We start from the raw sequence: 16,251 nt of genomic DNA, 5'->3' as shown, positions 1-16,251 counted from the left end.
CGCGCTGATGGGCCAATTAGAAGTTGAAACCCTATTAGTCCCCGCCCCTCAGGTGTAACCCAATCCGATGCCCTGTCACAGGTAAAACCGGCCCTAAATTTTGAGTATATCCAAAAAAGCAAGAAAAGCTAACAAAACCCGTTCTCTCGCCGACAGCCGCAACGGTAACCCTCATTCTCTCGTTCCTCTGCTTGGAAGAAGACGGGTCGGATATACAGTACCAACTAGAAAGTCCAGTCCGACCAAAACGAGATGTCACAGGAGCATGACAAGTAAGTGTGTGTACAGATGAGGTCCGTTACAGGACTCGAAACATTTGGAGCAGCTGTCACGAGAAACGCTTCGTACGGACTGAAATGTAGAAAACCTTTATTATTATGTTTTTGGGTTTTTTATTTTTTTATTTTATTTTTTACACCCAGATGCCTTTTAGGGAATATTTGGAAACTTTTAACATGCTGCTTTTAAAACGGTTTTTTTTTAAAGAAAGAAAAAGAAAGTCTCATTAAATGGAAAGAGCTGAGTGTTGAGAAGTTCGCTATGGACTGCGGAGTTTCGGCTTCGCTCCACCTGTCGTGTTCAGACCCGCGCTGCTCGTGTACTACGCGCGCGCACGCACGCGCGCACAGGTGTACTGCACCTGCCGCGCGAGCTCCTCCGTGCGCTTTACCTCTTTTCCGTCCTTGCTTTTTTTCACATAACATTACAGTTGTCATCATTTTTTTTTTTACCTTAAAACTTACACAGCGGTTACCAAAAACTATTATTTCTATGTTGTAGTTATTACTGTTTTAAAGCACATTGATCCAGGTTTGAAACTATTTCCCATCACTTTAAGCCTTTTGACAGACTGAAAGACAGACTTGTGATCGCTTGATGACAATTTATGGAGTTTAACTCATTCACCCGGCTGTTTGTTTTTATGTGGTTTCATCGGTGGGGTTTTTTTCTTAATTTTTTAGTGCGGAGTCTGTTGACTAATGAAATCCTACACCTTTTAGGCGTTGGCTGTTTTTTTTTTCCAGACAACAAATTGTGTCTAAGCCCTTTGTAAATTCGAGAAAATGTCGAAAATCTAAACCAATTTGTAGAGCAAATGGTCAGAATGACGTTTTGTTTGTTGGGGTTTGTCGCTTTGTTGGCCTTAAAACACAGCCAAGCAAGAAACAATTACTCAGGGCAGGATTTCAGGTCATGTGACATTTTAGTTGCAAACAGTATGTCTTACATAAAGATTCAGGATCCATTCTGGCAAAACATGAATTTTAAACAAGTTTGATATAATTAATCGATACTCTCAAGACCAACATTGCCAGGCCAATTTGTGTTTGAAAGAATTTGTCAGTGAAATTTGTTTACTTCTGGTTCCAATTCCTCGCAGGCTTGTGTATGATTTAAATGTGTCCTCTTGCATGTCTGCTACCACATTCAAAACAATGTCATATCTAGTAAAATAGTTGTTTACAATAATACTAACAGACCTACACGCCATTTGATTGTGTACTTACTTTGAAATATCATAGGTAAAGTACAGTAAAGTGATTAAAAAAAAAGCTGTTTCCTTGGAATCCTGGCAAAAACCTTTCTTATTTTTTATTTCTCCACCGGGATATAGTCAGGATACGGTCTAAAGCCTATCATTACCCATTTCACACATGATCAGCCCTGTTGTTTTTAGTAGCGGGATTTCGTTCCCACTCAGGTTTTTATTGTCCCAGGATAACGGATCTATCAGGTTGCAGTGTTAAAATCAAACAACTGGAGCTGGAGTGGGGGTTAAAGAATCACACAATTAGTTATCAGATTACTGCTAATCCACGTTGCGTCAACAATTATCCTATAAGGACGCGCCAGTGTTTCCATGACTATGTATTATAATATTGGCTTTGTGAATCAAAACCTCTTCACTTTAAAATGGCACCAATGAAGTCTTTCAAGGACCTAGTCATTTACTGCTTTCAAACTTGGAGTGATTATTACTAAACTTTTAAACTTCCTGTCAAGAACGTAATCTTTCCAAGTTTCCTAAGAAACAGAAACAAAGCTGCAGTGTGGGGAATGTCTGTTTGAAGGTGTCATTTGTAATCTCCTCCCTTCACTGCGTAGATATAATTACTCCCAGTTTAAAACACACACTGTTTCATTCTAGTTAATTAAAATGCTTTCTAAAAAAAAATAGGTGAGTCAAATGCAGAAAACGTCTCCTGGTAAATAATAGCTACAGGTGTAGTAAAAGGAAGTCAAAGAGTAAAAAGAACAATATGCCTTTGCATTGGGTGATGGAAAAAGGCTTTGTAATGTCAAGGAAGATCATTCTGTCAAGATTGTCAACAGCCGCCCAATGAGGAACTACAATCTTTGTCGATCATACTGGAAGAGCCAGTAGAGCATCTAGTCAGACAGGAAGTTACCGAGATTTATTCCACATTCAGATGGGTTTACCTTAGCTCACTATTATAAAGAAAACCTTTAACTGCTTTATGTACAAGATGTATCATCATTTGTCACTGTCACTTCACTGTTGCCCAACCAAGCTGGTATAACTTTTGTTTAGTTTTTTTTTTGTTTGTTTGTTTTTTCACGTTCAGTCACTTGAGGTTTTTCTTTAGCCCATTCTTTACACAAGTGTTTTCTTGTGTAAAAAGAATTAGACCTTGACAGATGACTAATAGTGTTGTTTCCCTCATATCCATCTCTGTATCACTCACAGCAAGCGGGCAGTGCTGGTGCTACAGAATGATCCAGCCTACAACCAACGTCGTGCCTTCACCAGTGAAGATGAAGCATGGAAGTCCTTCCTGGAAAACCCTCTTACAGCTGCCACCAAGGCCATGATGAGCATTAATGGAGATGAGGACAGTGCTGCTGCACTAGGCCTTCTTTATGATTATTACAAGGTATGTATTAACACTTGTCACTTGATTTATTGATTGAGTCATCAGCTTTGTCTCATTTATGTAAAGGAATTTACTAGAGCCCATAAGCAAAACTTAATATATAAAACTTAGATACATTTAATACACTGGCAAATAGCTGATCGTGACAGTGTTAAAACATGTATCAAGTCAGTGGTTGGTCATATACTGAAATCCATAAAATGTAGAAATCTGTACTTTATACATTCAACATGAAAGACACAACTGTATATATTTACAATGTTCTGAAATACCAAAATAAAAAGATAAAGCTAAATTATTTAAATAAATGTATTGTAATAAAATGTGTGTATGCATGTATGTATTTAGTACATTGTTAGTCTATAGACTCTCTTAAACATTCAGAATTAGTCTGATTAGAATTGTGAAATGTAATCTGACATCCCATACTGATATCATAGACGTAGCTCACTGATAAAGATAGGGCAGTGAATATACTGTATGTCCACTGGATTAAACAACAGGTCATCTATACAGATAAAGCTGTGTGTAGTTCAGCTTTATAGAGGCTGTGTTTGCCTTCCACAGGTGCCACGGGAAAAGAGGACAATATCCCAGCCAAAGACCGACATCCTAGGCTCTGATGTGGATCCCAACAAAAGGTGACGTATTTTTGTTCAAAGCAGTGGTTATGGACGACCCTTTTGTTATCTTTGCTGTTGCGTGATGTCTGCGTTCCTCTTCAACAGGAACCTCATGGCACCTATCCCAGAGGCCTCAATGACATCGGCTGAGAGCAGGATCCAGGTTCTCAAAGGGGTCCCACTGAACATTGTGCTCCCTGGGAACCAGCTGGTGCAGGACAAGAGAGCGCTTTTCCCCTCACCCGACACCACAGTCACAGTGTCAATTGCTGCTATGCCCAATTACCCTGTAAAGACTGAGGAGCCATCGCATGCTTTTTCTGTCACTGTGCCGAACCCACACTGCTCTGAGCCCGAGGGTCATTCAGTGGTGTTCGAGCGTCAGCTCGCCCACAATCAGTTCAGTCCCAACACACAGCCTCGAACACCCGATTCGACTTTCCCTGAGACCTTCAAGGATGGGGGTCAGGAGGTAGGTTGACGTTCCCATTATTTTTTCAATCACTTATTGTTTCCTTCCCCCACTACCTTGATTTTGGTTCTTCTGTTCTCACACAAAGCCCCCTACTTCAATCCACATATAATGTCACCTTTATGGCAAAACTCTAGAGCCTGGCAGTGTACTGCTTGTAATGTTATTTGAACATAGCCAGAAAAGCGGCTAACATGTCATTATGCCATTGTCTCGCTGGCACAATAAAGTGCTGTGTTTTCCTGCTTCACAAAAGCCAGGGCCTTCTCTCAGTGACTCTTTTTTCTCTCTCTCTTTTAAACTCTCTCCTAGTCTGTATTAAAACCTAGGTTATGGAGGGGCGGGGGATTATTAGAATGCCCAACAAAACCCTGCACACATAGATAGCATAGGGGGAAGCTCTCTTTTTGTTTGCCCTGTGGTTGCAGGCTTTGCCTGGCTGCAAGCAGGGCCACGGTGTGGCTGTTTGCGCTGAAGCCGGGCCCTCTCGGACACTCTTTTGTGCTCCACAGGTGTTCTCATTCCCAGGGGATCTCCAGTTACGGATGGCCTCCATTGCACAAGAGGACTATCCCGCCTTCGACACCGTGTCAGGGTAGGCCATACTCCCTGCCTCACTCCACAGAAACCCCCTTGGGAGTACACAGATTATGTCAGACAACTCTGTAAAGATATTTCCTAAATGATGCTCTGTTGTGATGAAAGCCTACAAGCAAATAATGAGAATAGTCCTCTTGTGACCGTAAACCTTTAGCAAAAATGTATATACATTCATTTCATATCCGAGTAATGTAGTGTTTGGAGTGTCACTGGTTACATGTGGAACTTCAATGTAGCTGAATTTCACTGGTTTTGTCTATCTTTTCCAGTAATAATTTTGAGTATACACTGGAAGCCTCAAAGTCCCTCCGTCAGAAGTCAGGTGATGGCACAATGACATACCTCAACAAGGGACAGTTCTACCCTATCACTCTAAAGGAAACAGACAACAGCAAAGTTCTTCACCACCCCATATGCAAAGTCAGGGTAAGTGTTTGTCTGTTTGTTTGTTAAGCAACTTAGAATTGAAACTTGAATTCTGTCATGAAAATATGTAAACCTTTTTCCATATTTTTTACAGAGTGTTGTAATGGTAGTGTTCGGTGAGGAGAAGTGCAGAGATGACCAGCTCAAGCATTGGAAGTATTGGCACTCCAGACAGCACACAGCCAAACAGAGATGCATTGACATCGGTAATTATATTCCCAGAGCCCATGTTTCCTTCATGACTCACCTGTGCTGGAAAAATAATGACACTAGTTTATACCATTATTTTCTATTCAGGACAAGATAAAACCAAATAGAGTTTCAAAAGGGTGTTTGCAAATGTTTCCAAACATGCACACCTGATTCATGATAAAAGTCCATTAACACATAGCAAAAGTATCATATATATAAGACTAAAAGGTATGCATATGAGGTCACTATGGAATAATAACATACTTAAATGTTCAAAGCTCATTTGACCAAATATTAACTAAGGCCTTTAGGTGATGCTGCGTAATAGCCTCGGAGAATGCTCTATAGATCAAAGATGAGAGCCATATTACAGTGGAAGTGGGTGGGGGAAAAGGGGGTGGAGGTAGAAAGAGCTTAATGATCCTGTTTGTTTACCATCTACAAACTGTGCTCCAGTGTATGGGGGTAGCAGGTAAACAATGCAACATGACAAACTGTCTGAATCGACCTCGAAAAGGAGAGCTTGACGTTAGCTCACTCAATTCAAAACACAACAAAGAAGACATTGTCTTACAGACTCTTACTGAGTCTGTTGATATCGAAACAAACAAGCTTTCGACCACCAGCGTTACTTTTAATTGGCCATTTTTTTATATTTTTAAATGTATATTTTAATAGTAATAGCAGTGATTTTTGTCCTTAGAGGGTTGGGTAAAGTTTGGTAATTTAGTAATTACTTGTCATAAAGAAGCTGCAGTAATCGGATATTATAGAGATTTCATGGTCTTATTGGTGTACAATAAAATTCTTAAGATTAATAAAAAAACAAAAAAAACAAGAACACATGAAGTATATGGAGCTGGTCGTGTATTACCTGCCTAATATTAGCGGCTTACAAAACCAGTGGTGGCTGTTTTTCTTCTTTTCTTCCTTATTGTACTATATAAACCCTTAGCACCTTTTCATGTCTGTTTTGTCTTTTCTTTCACAACTTCAACCTTTCCTCTCTTCTCCTGATCCTTTAGTGCTAACCTCAGCATTTTCTTCTGTTCACAGCTGACTACAAAGAAAGCTTTAATACCATCAGCAATATTGAGGAGATCTCTTATAACGCTATCTCCTTCACATGGGACATCAATGAGGAGGCAAAGGTAAGCTTTAGAAAGCATTTTCAATTATCTTTCGGTTTCAGTTGAAAGTTAAAAGTCCGATGCAAAATCAAGTTTCACCTGAGAGTCATTAGCTGTTAATAAGCATTTAAATTCCACCAAATGTTGCTTAAGAATCTCCCTATTGTTATTTTAATATCAAGCACTTAACTTGATGTTTTTTTTTCCCAAGTGTGAATCGAAGGTTAGTAATAAGAATAGAGTGACAATGCAGATACTTGTTCTTATGCATGTTCTGTCCTTTTGCTATGTGGCATCACATCATTTTGAGATTTGTAAAGAGATTAGACTTTATTTTGTTAGTTCAGGTTACAGTCTAGTAGTCGGTCAAATGTTTACGGTGCAGTAAAATATTTAGCTTTTATTGAACCATTCTGTTGCCATATTAGTGTGTTTAACAGACCTTACTTGGCTCTTAAAATAAACCTGACCTTTAGAAAAGCAGGTCTATGTAAGAGATTTAGACTCAAAATAGACAGTACAATGTCAGGCACATTGTGATTACTCAAACAATGGCTGTCGTTCAGGCAAAACAAACCAAGTGCCTAGTTTCTTCTGGTATGAAGGGTGTAATTAGGAGTGAATATGAGCAAGCGAGTGCTAATCAGGGAGTTTCCATGGCTTATATTGTGTTTTGGTTTTATGTGTGTTTTTATTAAATAATACTTTACCTAGGTTTTTTATTATAGTCAAATAAGCATTATTAAAAAAAGAGAGAAAATACAGATTCTTCTTTTCTTTGGTCAGAGAAGGGTAAAAGCTTGTGTGAGAGAGTAAAGTTGTGCTTGTGGGTGTGTTAGCGTGTTAGTTATTAAGAATTAGTTTGCAACCCATTTCACCTGTCACACTATTGTATGCTAAGGTGATGCACCAAGAGGATATGTTTGGGTGAGACGCAGCACTGCCCAAAAAAGAATGAGGAAACGTAAAGGAAAGTATAGATTCCAAGACCTTAAACCTACCACTGACAGTTTATGGAATCCAGCTCAACAAGTATATCAAGACAAGTCTTGGACAACCTGTCACTCATCAAGTAGCTTTTTGACTTTTTTAATCCACACTACTGGCTGGTCGAACTTCTTTTCAGCCTTAAATAGTCAGTGACAGAGTTTTCTTTATAGTCTAAAATCACCATCACCATCTCTTGTAGGTTTATAAGTGATAGTGTTAATGAATCTTCTAAAATGCATTTTATGTGGCGTGTCGTGCTGAAAACCAGGATGTAGATCACAAGGTATGCATGTGGTCATACGATACTCATCCGTGTGCTCTAGAGTGCTCTCTGTTTGCTCTGTGTATATCTGTGTTTGTGTGCGTGCATGTGTTTGTGTGTATGTGCGTGTGTGTGTGTGTGTGTGTGTGTGTGTGTGTGTGTGTGTACAAGACACAAGAGAGAAAGATGAAGTGATAGGTGAATATATTCACAATGCAGTTCTTTTTTGTTTGTTATTGAACTCATTGAAAGAAGTACAGAAAACGTGAATTATGGCATTAATTATGAAATCTTACTCTTGCTCTGTCAACTGAATATTGACTCGCCTGTGTACAGACACAAAGTAATTATAAAACAGACTCGATGATGGAGAAAAAACACACATCTTAGGCAGTTGTGCCCCCTAGTGGACATTTATAAAATAGCCTATAATCAAATAACGCTCTGATTTCAAGTCACCGTTTTAAAAATTCTATTTTATCTTGCTTAGACTTTTTAATCCTTAATTGTATTATTACTTGTTTAACTAAAAAATATAACTTTTCCAATTCCCCCCCCAATCAATATTATGATGTATGTCTGTCTAAGAAGAATATTTAAGAACTGTTTGCGACTATAAATATATCACACATTTAAGCATATTGAATCAAGAGTTATTGCGCCTTAGCCAAAAGGGGGCGACATATACCAACTTTTTGCTTCTGTGTCTTACTCACAAAACAGCTATAAATAACTACAGCAAGTCTTAATAGCATTTTGTATACAAATTTTAGAATAAAAAAAACAATATAATTTCAAATACTTTATTGAATAAATTATACGTTGAATAACATTTGGATGTTTAGAAGTGTGCTCTCTGTAAACAATATTCCCAATATGACCCAAAAGCTTAATGATCCCCACAGCCATATTGTACTGTATCATAAGCTGCGGATGTCTTTTCATGGATAATTTCTTCTCCACCGTCTTTAGATCTTCATCTCGGTCAACTGCCTGAGCACAGACTTTTCCTCTCAGAAGGGTGTAAAGGGTCTCCCGCTGAACCTGCAGATCGACACATACAGCTACAACAACCGCAGCAACAAGCCTATACACCGTGCCTACTGCCAGATCAAGGTATTCTGCGACAAGGGTGCAGAGAGGAAGATCCGCGATGAGGAGCGCAAGCAGTCACGCAGGAAGGGCAAATGTGCTGAAGTGAACCCAAACATGGCTGCCTGTGAGTGTGGACATCTTTATGTCATTTTTCCATTCCTGATAATGAGATAATCAATAATAACATATATTATAACGCACAAAATAGTTGGGGCAGATTATTTGTCATGGACAATGGTTTTGTAGGTTTTGTTTGCCTTTTTAACTAAAGACAAAGACTCTAATGTTTATATGTATATGTGATTACTTTCTAGATGTGGATGCCAAAATGCCTCTGATGCACAAGCGTAGTGATATCACCGTATTTAAGATGATGACAGATCTGGAAACTCAGCCCGTCCTTTTCATTCCTGACATCCACTTTGTAAATTTCCAGCGCCATGTGAGTAACTTCCTGTGTCATCATGTGTCCTCTTCCTCCTAAAATGGTGTTTCTAAATAACTGTTCATCATCAGTGCATAAGATATATGATCATGTACACTAAAGAATTTACACACAAACCATCATCAAACAATCCAAGAACATCATTGAATATGGTGCATGTATACAGTTTGTAATACATTTTTTGAACTGAGCAATTTCTGTGACAGCAGACTTAAATTAGAATATGACTTTTTCCATGATCATAGATTCTGTTTCTCTGTACTTAATACACCAAAGGAAAACCCCTCTGATTCGTTTCACATGTTAGCAGTAGAGTTTCCCGCAACTTATCCGAAAGATTACGAACCAAAAGTCAGGTCAGGATGACCTCAGAGCTGCACTTAGCTAACACGTGAAAACAGCATGCTCCCTCTATGAAACAAGCTCTTTATGGCACATTTTTGTGTTATCAAGTTGGACTCTGATAGATAGCAAGGAATCCTAGAGCCTGCCCAGATCCTACAAACGTGCCTACTTTTATTTATAGGTATATTAAAAAATTAAACATAACTCTATTGATTAAATGTTTTTAAGCTTTCAATTGGATCACTGGTGAAAAGGGTACATAAAAAATACCTTTGATCTCATTACTTGCTGTACACCAGCAGGTCTAGTGCTGACCCCTAGAGCAGTACAAATCCAAAAATAAACCTTCTGACTGTTTACTGTCCTGAATAACACAGAAAAACGTTTGTTTAAACACACTGTTGGTGCAGCTCCAGTGCAACCCATGTAACCTATATTGGATTCAGTCTCATTGAACACACACACACACACACACACACACACACACACACACACAAGGCTTCTGGGCTATGTTATTTATGTAAAAATGAAAAAAAAAAACTTGCCACTTCTATCTCAAAAATTGACTTAATAATTTAAATAACAGTGTCATATACACTGACCAGGCTTAACATTATGACATTATAACATTATGAACAGTGAACACTGAGTATCTTTTTATCATAGCACCTGTTAGTGGGTGGGATATGTAAGGCAGCTAGTGAACATTTTGTCCTCAATGTTGATGTGTTAGAAGCAGGAAAAATGGACAAGCGTAAGGATTTGAGTGAATTTGACAAGTGTCTATCCAAAGTGGTCCAAGGAAGAAACAGTAGTGAACCAGAGACAGGGTCATAAAAAGGCTCACAGATGCACGTGGGGAGCAAAGGCTGGCCCGTGTGGTCCGATCCAACAGACGAGTTACTGTAGATCAAATTGCTGAAGAAGTTAATGCTGTTAATGCTCAATGGGTCAAGACTGTTTTGGCAGCAAAAGGGAGACCAACACAATATTAGACCATACTAATGCCATACATAAGTGGCCATACTGTTATGCCTGATTAGTGTATGTCAAATAACATCTATATAAGAAGCCAAATACAGTTTATTATTAAAGCACTATGGAAATCACAGCACAGATTATGCTCTGTTACACTACTCATGCATCCTCTGAATATGTCAGGTGTGTAGAAAGTTTTTCTGTAAATTTCTAGTGCATAGATATCTAGTGCCTGGAAATTTGCAATAAACAAAATCATTATTTTACAAATAGCATACTCCAAGCTGTATACATATTTTAATGTATTTTAAGTATTGTTCTTGGGTTAAAAAATAATGCGATGAAAAAGTGCATGATCATCAGCTATTGATATCATTTGCATATAATTTCTGTACAATTGAACAGTTTTAGTAATTAAATATTCCCTTTGTTTTTCTTTTTTCTTTCAGCCTTTCACTCCTGAGGATGCAGAAGATGGGTAGGTTTGCAAGTGATATATTGCTAATTTATATGTTATACCTCCTCTCTTCCAAAACATGCCAGCAGGTGAATTAGGTATGCTAAATTTCCCAGGGTATGAATGAATGTTTTAAGTGCATGTTGGACTACGATGGACTGGCATTTTACTTGTTTTCCTGCTACATGCCTAGTTTTCCTGGTATAGGCTTACGATCCAACACAATTCAGCCCAGGATTAAGCAGTTACTTAAAAAGAATGAATGAATGATGCAACTCTCTATTTCTCTGTGGTGCACTGGTTTATAGGGCAAAAGTCAAATTTAAGCCAAGTCCAGAAATACCAGGAAAGTCAGGAACACAGTTTTGGATTATTTTGGGTCAATGTCTAATACACTTTTCTAAGAACCGCACACATCCCCTTAATGTGTCTCTTTTTTTCAGCTCAGGAATGAAAAGATTACCCTACTCAGAAGATGAGTTTGGCTCTCCTCCTAATAAGTTGGCCAGGGTGGATGAACCAAAGAGAGGTGTGCAATGCTATTTTGCTATGTTTTCTACATTTTACACAGCAATTTTCTATACTACATTTTGCTTGTATTTCTATGCATGAGAGAGGGGTGTGTTTGTTTAGTAATACACTATAGGCTGCTTTTGTCACCATGGTACTGACTCAGTGGGCCATCCCTTTAAGGTGCTTCATTGTTTAAAACCAATCTCTTCCTCCAATCATGCTCTTTCTGTATATCTTGGTCCCTTGTGTATTTTTTTTTTCCGTTTGCACTCAGTGGAGAAAACATTGGTGAGATGTTAAGTACATATTAGCAAACACGTGACTATGTTTCCTACAACCTATGACCTAGATTGTATGGGTCAGTAAGCTGTGGAGTGGGGTGCAGGTAAATATGGTTGTTTGGACTGGTTTTGTGCCAAAATCAACATTGCTTTGTGTACTTCTCTGCTCTAATACTTATCACTGGGCTCCACACTGAATATTTTACTCCATTTACTCAAACCTGCCTCCCACTCCAGAAGTCTGCCCACTCCTCAAACAGACTGTGGAAGTTGGTGTGGGTCTTGCAGTTTAGGCAGCATCTTTGACTGAAGGGAACATTATGTGAGGTGCAAAGGCACTAGAGCCAGGGACACACAGAGCAGATCAAATGCTCTTCCTAAGACACTGCTATGCTTTGGCAATAACAAACTAGATAAGGTTGCATTTTTATTGCTGGTAAATGAGTTTGTTGTTTTTTCCCCTTTTGAAATTCTGATCGCAGTGCTGAAAAGTCCAGAGAAATTGTGCGTGTGCATATTTCTATATGTATGTAAGATTATAATTGACCACATTTCTCTTGCTCTTCCAGTTTTGCTGTACGTGCGAAAAGAGAGTGAGGAGGTCTTTGATGCCCTCATGCTGAAGACTCCTACACTGAAAGGACTGGTTGAAGCGGTGAGTAAAGTGTAGTGCTTCCTGAACTTGTCCCTGAGCCTCCCAGGCTTTAACATTTTTGTTCCCAAACACACCTGCTCCCAAGAACGAAAAAAGACAAATGTGGTACCTGGTTTTTTTTTTTTTTTTTTACTGTCATGGTTTGCTTCATAAAGCAATTCCTCCCACCATCTATCAGATGAATCATGAGGAATAAACTGAAAATTGCATGCATGGACTATGTTTTTTTTTCCGATTTTTCAGTTATTATGTAATCCTTTTAAAGCCACAGTATAGACCATAATCTATCTAGTAATCCCCAAACCAATTTCCAAGAACCGAAATGTATTCATTAATGCCTCACCAATCAACTTGTTGGGCACAGTGGTAAGGTCCAAGCTTGGCACCGCTCTCATAGATATCAGCGCGAACAATCAAATGAGAGGTGCTATGTTAGTACATCTTCCCAACCACTATATCCTGACACAACAGGCCACATGCATATTATAAGAAGTTTGGCATGGCTTATTTGAAGTCCAGTGGACAGGAATGTGTGTATGATGTTTACCACTGTTAGAACAAGAAATCTAGGTAATAGGGCACACAGATGGCAGTAGGTATCACAGGCAAAGGATAGCAAGGGCCAGCAAAGCATGCAGACAGGCCAGCACCATGAGGAATGGAATGATTCCATTTGTTTGTGCATATATATAGCGTGTGTGTGTTTGCGTAGATGTGTGTGGTTATGTGAATGATGACATTGTAGACGCACATTACACTGGTATGGGCTATGGGGAAATGTGGAGAGTAGAATGACAGGTGGGCAGTGGGCAGGGGAGGAGGGGTGGTCAATTCGCTAGACTAAGCCTTCTTTAAAATAAGTTAAACTATGATGCGACTTGGCAATGCACCCACTTGCTTTCGCTTACAAATGTTCCATTAAATCATTGCAGAGGGATCACATACTTCCCCCAAAACGAATCTGAATTGTTTATTGTGGTAATATTTATAAAAAAAAATTTAACCTTGTTTCCTTTCTTTTAGATTTCAGACAAGTATGAAGTTCCACTTGATAAACTGGGGAAGGTCTACAAGAAGTGCAAAAAAGGGTAAGTTTTTTTTTTGGACTTGGTGAGGGTAAGAGTAAGCATACTCTAAACCATGACCTTCTGTGTATTGCACAATTTGAGTTACTAAAAAAAGACTAATTGTGTAATTTCGACAGGATTCTGGTCAACATGGATGATAATATTATCAAGCATTACTCCAACGAGGACACCTTTCAGATCCAGATGGAGGAGATGGGTGGAATGGTGAAGCTCACTCTCACTGAGATTTGAATGGCCGGCTCACCAATAAGGACTTGTTTACATGCCTCTATGTCTGTGTCCATGGCCTTGGAGGTACTTCAGGCCTTCCATGCACTTCTTATCTGTGGTTTCCTACATGTAGCTGAGACTAAGATTTTTTCCCCCTAATCTGCCCGAAACCTATTTTCTGTGTGTTGTTAATATGACATGTGAAGTGTATGCCACACTATGCAATGTGTGAAATGAGAACAGCAAGGAAAATGTATCTGCCTTGATATATAAATCCTGAGGTTTTGAGCCATATGTTCTATTTTTAAAGTGAAAAATATCTGTGGTTTTTAATAATCTGAGAATCTAAGAAAGAGCTGAGTTAATCCAAAGTCAGATTCCCTCTAAATATTTAATTTGTGTTATAGAGCTTTAAAACCAACAGCACTGGAGATCCTCATCTTTAAAGGCGAGCATGCAAGTAAATGGGGTATTGTTGCTGTTAGAGGGATTTTTGGGCATTTTTACTGGTTTCTGTATTTATACATAAACACTGAGCAGTATTTAGTGTGTACAGCATAACCCCATGCTGAGCAGCTTTATGAGGTACTCTGTCACCAGTGTTGCTTGTGTATATATATATATATATATATATATATATATATATATATATATATATATATATATATGTGTGTGTGTGTGTGTATATAAGTACATGTTATGTTTCTACGTATAAACAAAAGCATTGGGACAAAATACAATTTCACTCAAAAACTGGTAATAATTCCTTTAAGTGAATTCTGTATTTTTTGCATGTCACAGTGGAAAGTAATTGTTCTGGATACAAGCAAGGAATTCTTTTGTTTGTTGTAAAGTCCCTGGTGGAAAAACAAATAGTGCAACGTAAGTTCCATGGAGAGTCCATGCAGATTTTTTTGCTGCTGGTTCCGGTGCTGTTAACTAGCAAAACTATTATGAAGGGTCATAAATAAAAAAACTGTAAATAAAATAAATAACAGAGAAACTATTCATTTTTATGATTCTGATCTGAAAGGTTTTTCCTGATTACAAACAAAAAATTCTAAAACACCCCCACAAATGTAAACTTTTCCAACAGCACCATATAAATTATTTATACGGAACCAGAACTTCCCTGCAAAACAAGACATGCAAGAGTATTACGTTTAGACTATCGATAGTTTATTCAGTGTCCGTGAATCAATGCTTCATCTTGATTTTGTCTATATTTTTGTCTTTTTCATCATCCTATTTGGAGGCTTTTTTAAAGCTACAGACTGTATAGCATCAGGGTTTTTTTAAACAGTTTTCTAATTCAGTTATCTGCTGATTTTTATATCAAAGTACTTATCTATATATTTATTACTATATTTGGCTGGGGTATTTTTTTATATTGTTCTGCAAACAAAATGTGCATTGCTGTTAAATACTGTTACTTGTTAAAACACTTTTTTTTTTTTTTTTTTATTAAATCAACTCCATAAAAGTATGGTGTATTTATACAAAGGGTAGATTTGTAATTCTGTGAGATTAATGTTAAGGTCATCTGGCAGCATTTATCAGAATGGGAAATGCTCAAATATTATTTGCTCTATGGCTTTAGCTGTTATGTGCACACAATTTCTTTTTGTCGCAATAAAAGCCAGCTTGGCTTAGCTGTGGTGATTGGTCATGTGTTTTTCATGGGGTTTTCTATTGGTTGCAGCCAAAGCAGTTGTCCTGGAAACAGAGTCTGTTATCCAATGGCCCATCTGCCTGAAGAACAGGAAGTGGGTGTGGAAATGTGGACTGTGTCCTCAAATACCCCTGTGTTCCACAACGCTATACGGAGATTTATCATAGACATGTGACTTTAATACACTCCATCTATAGACAACTTCTCTGACAGGGTTCAAAAACAAAGAGGACAGAACGTTTAAAGCTTGCACAATTACTGTTTTATCTTTTACATAATTCATTTTAGGAATTTAATGAGAATTGTCTAGAACAAGTCTTAGAGCTTTAAGATATACATTACAAGACTATTACATCAAAGCAAATTTCTTATACAATATTAATAAAACCAATAGTTAATAATGCAACTCAAACAGGAATGTACGCTTAAGCTTGAATGTATAATGAGATGAGAATACTCTTAAGAAGGCTGTGTGCTGAGGTGTGTGTGGGAGGGGAGTTTTGTATGTTTACAAACGTACTAGGAGCAGTGGGTTGGAGATAAGAGGAGGAGAGCTCCGGTTAGTCTTTAACCAGGCAGCCAACGCCTGGACACCATGGCTCTCTGTGGTTAGCCATCTGCTTTCTGTTTACTACCCCCCTTCTTTCTCTTACCCTTTTTCTTTAGTGTTTTACTATCCATTTTGTTTCTGTACTTGTTTTTTTTTTACATCTTGCACCTTCATGTTTTAGCATATCACTAAAATCTAAATGAGAACAGATAAAAAATGCTTTTAGCTTTTAATAGCAGCAAAAATACCAATGAAAGTGCTCAGTATCTACGTTGCTTTAACATTGCTGCTGTTTTTTTTTTTATTATTTCTATAAAATATCAATGTTATTGATGGGTAAAATGCTTTTAAGTGACATAAAAATACATTT

The 16,251-nt window shown here is 38.1% G+C and overlaps 1 protein-coding gene across 2 annotated transcripts; it reads left to right on the top strand.

The window, feature by feature from the left end:
* Positions 1 to 100: 100 nt before the first annotated feature.
* grhl1 (grainyhead-like transcription factor 1) lies at positions 101 to 15,317 on the top strand. 2 transcript variants are annotated; one of them, XM_046855979.1, is made up of 15 exons: positions 101 to 272; positions 2,711 to 2,897; positions 3,465 to 3,538; positions 3,626 to 3,992; positions 4,505 to 4,587; positions 4,862 to 5,018; positions 5,113 to 5,224; positions 6,267 to 6,361; positions 8,565 to 8,811; positions 9,002 to 9,129; positions 10,905 to 10,933; positions 11,356 to 11,441; positions 12,276 to 12,361; positions 13,385 to 13,449; positions 13,566 to 15,317. In XM_046855979.1, exons 1-15 carry the CDS (start codon positions 253 to 255, stop codon positions 13,678 to 13,680), a joined length of 1,851 nt encoding a protein of 616 aa, XP_046711935.1. In that variant the 5' UTR covers positions 101 to 252; the 3' UTR covers positions 13,681 to 15,317. The 2 variants fall into 2 exon arrangements, with proteins under 2 accessions (XP_046711935.1, XP_046711936.1); XM_046855980.1 differs by lacking the exon at positions 101 to 272 and adding an exon at positions 287 to 358.
* The last annotated feature ends 934 nt before the right edge of the window (positions 15,318 to 16,251 follow it).

Source organism: Silurus meridionalis, chromosome 8 (genome assembly GCF_014805685.1).
Source record: "Silurus meridionalis isolate SWU-2019-XX chromosome 8, ASM1480568v1, whole genome shotgun sequence".
Classification (NCBI taxonomy): Eukaryota; Metazoa; Chordata; class Actinopteri; order Siluriformes; family Siluridae; genus Silurus; species Silurus meridionalis.
This window is presented reverse-complemented; position numbering and strand designations above follow the sequence as displayed.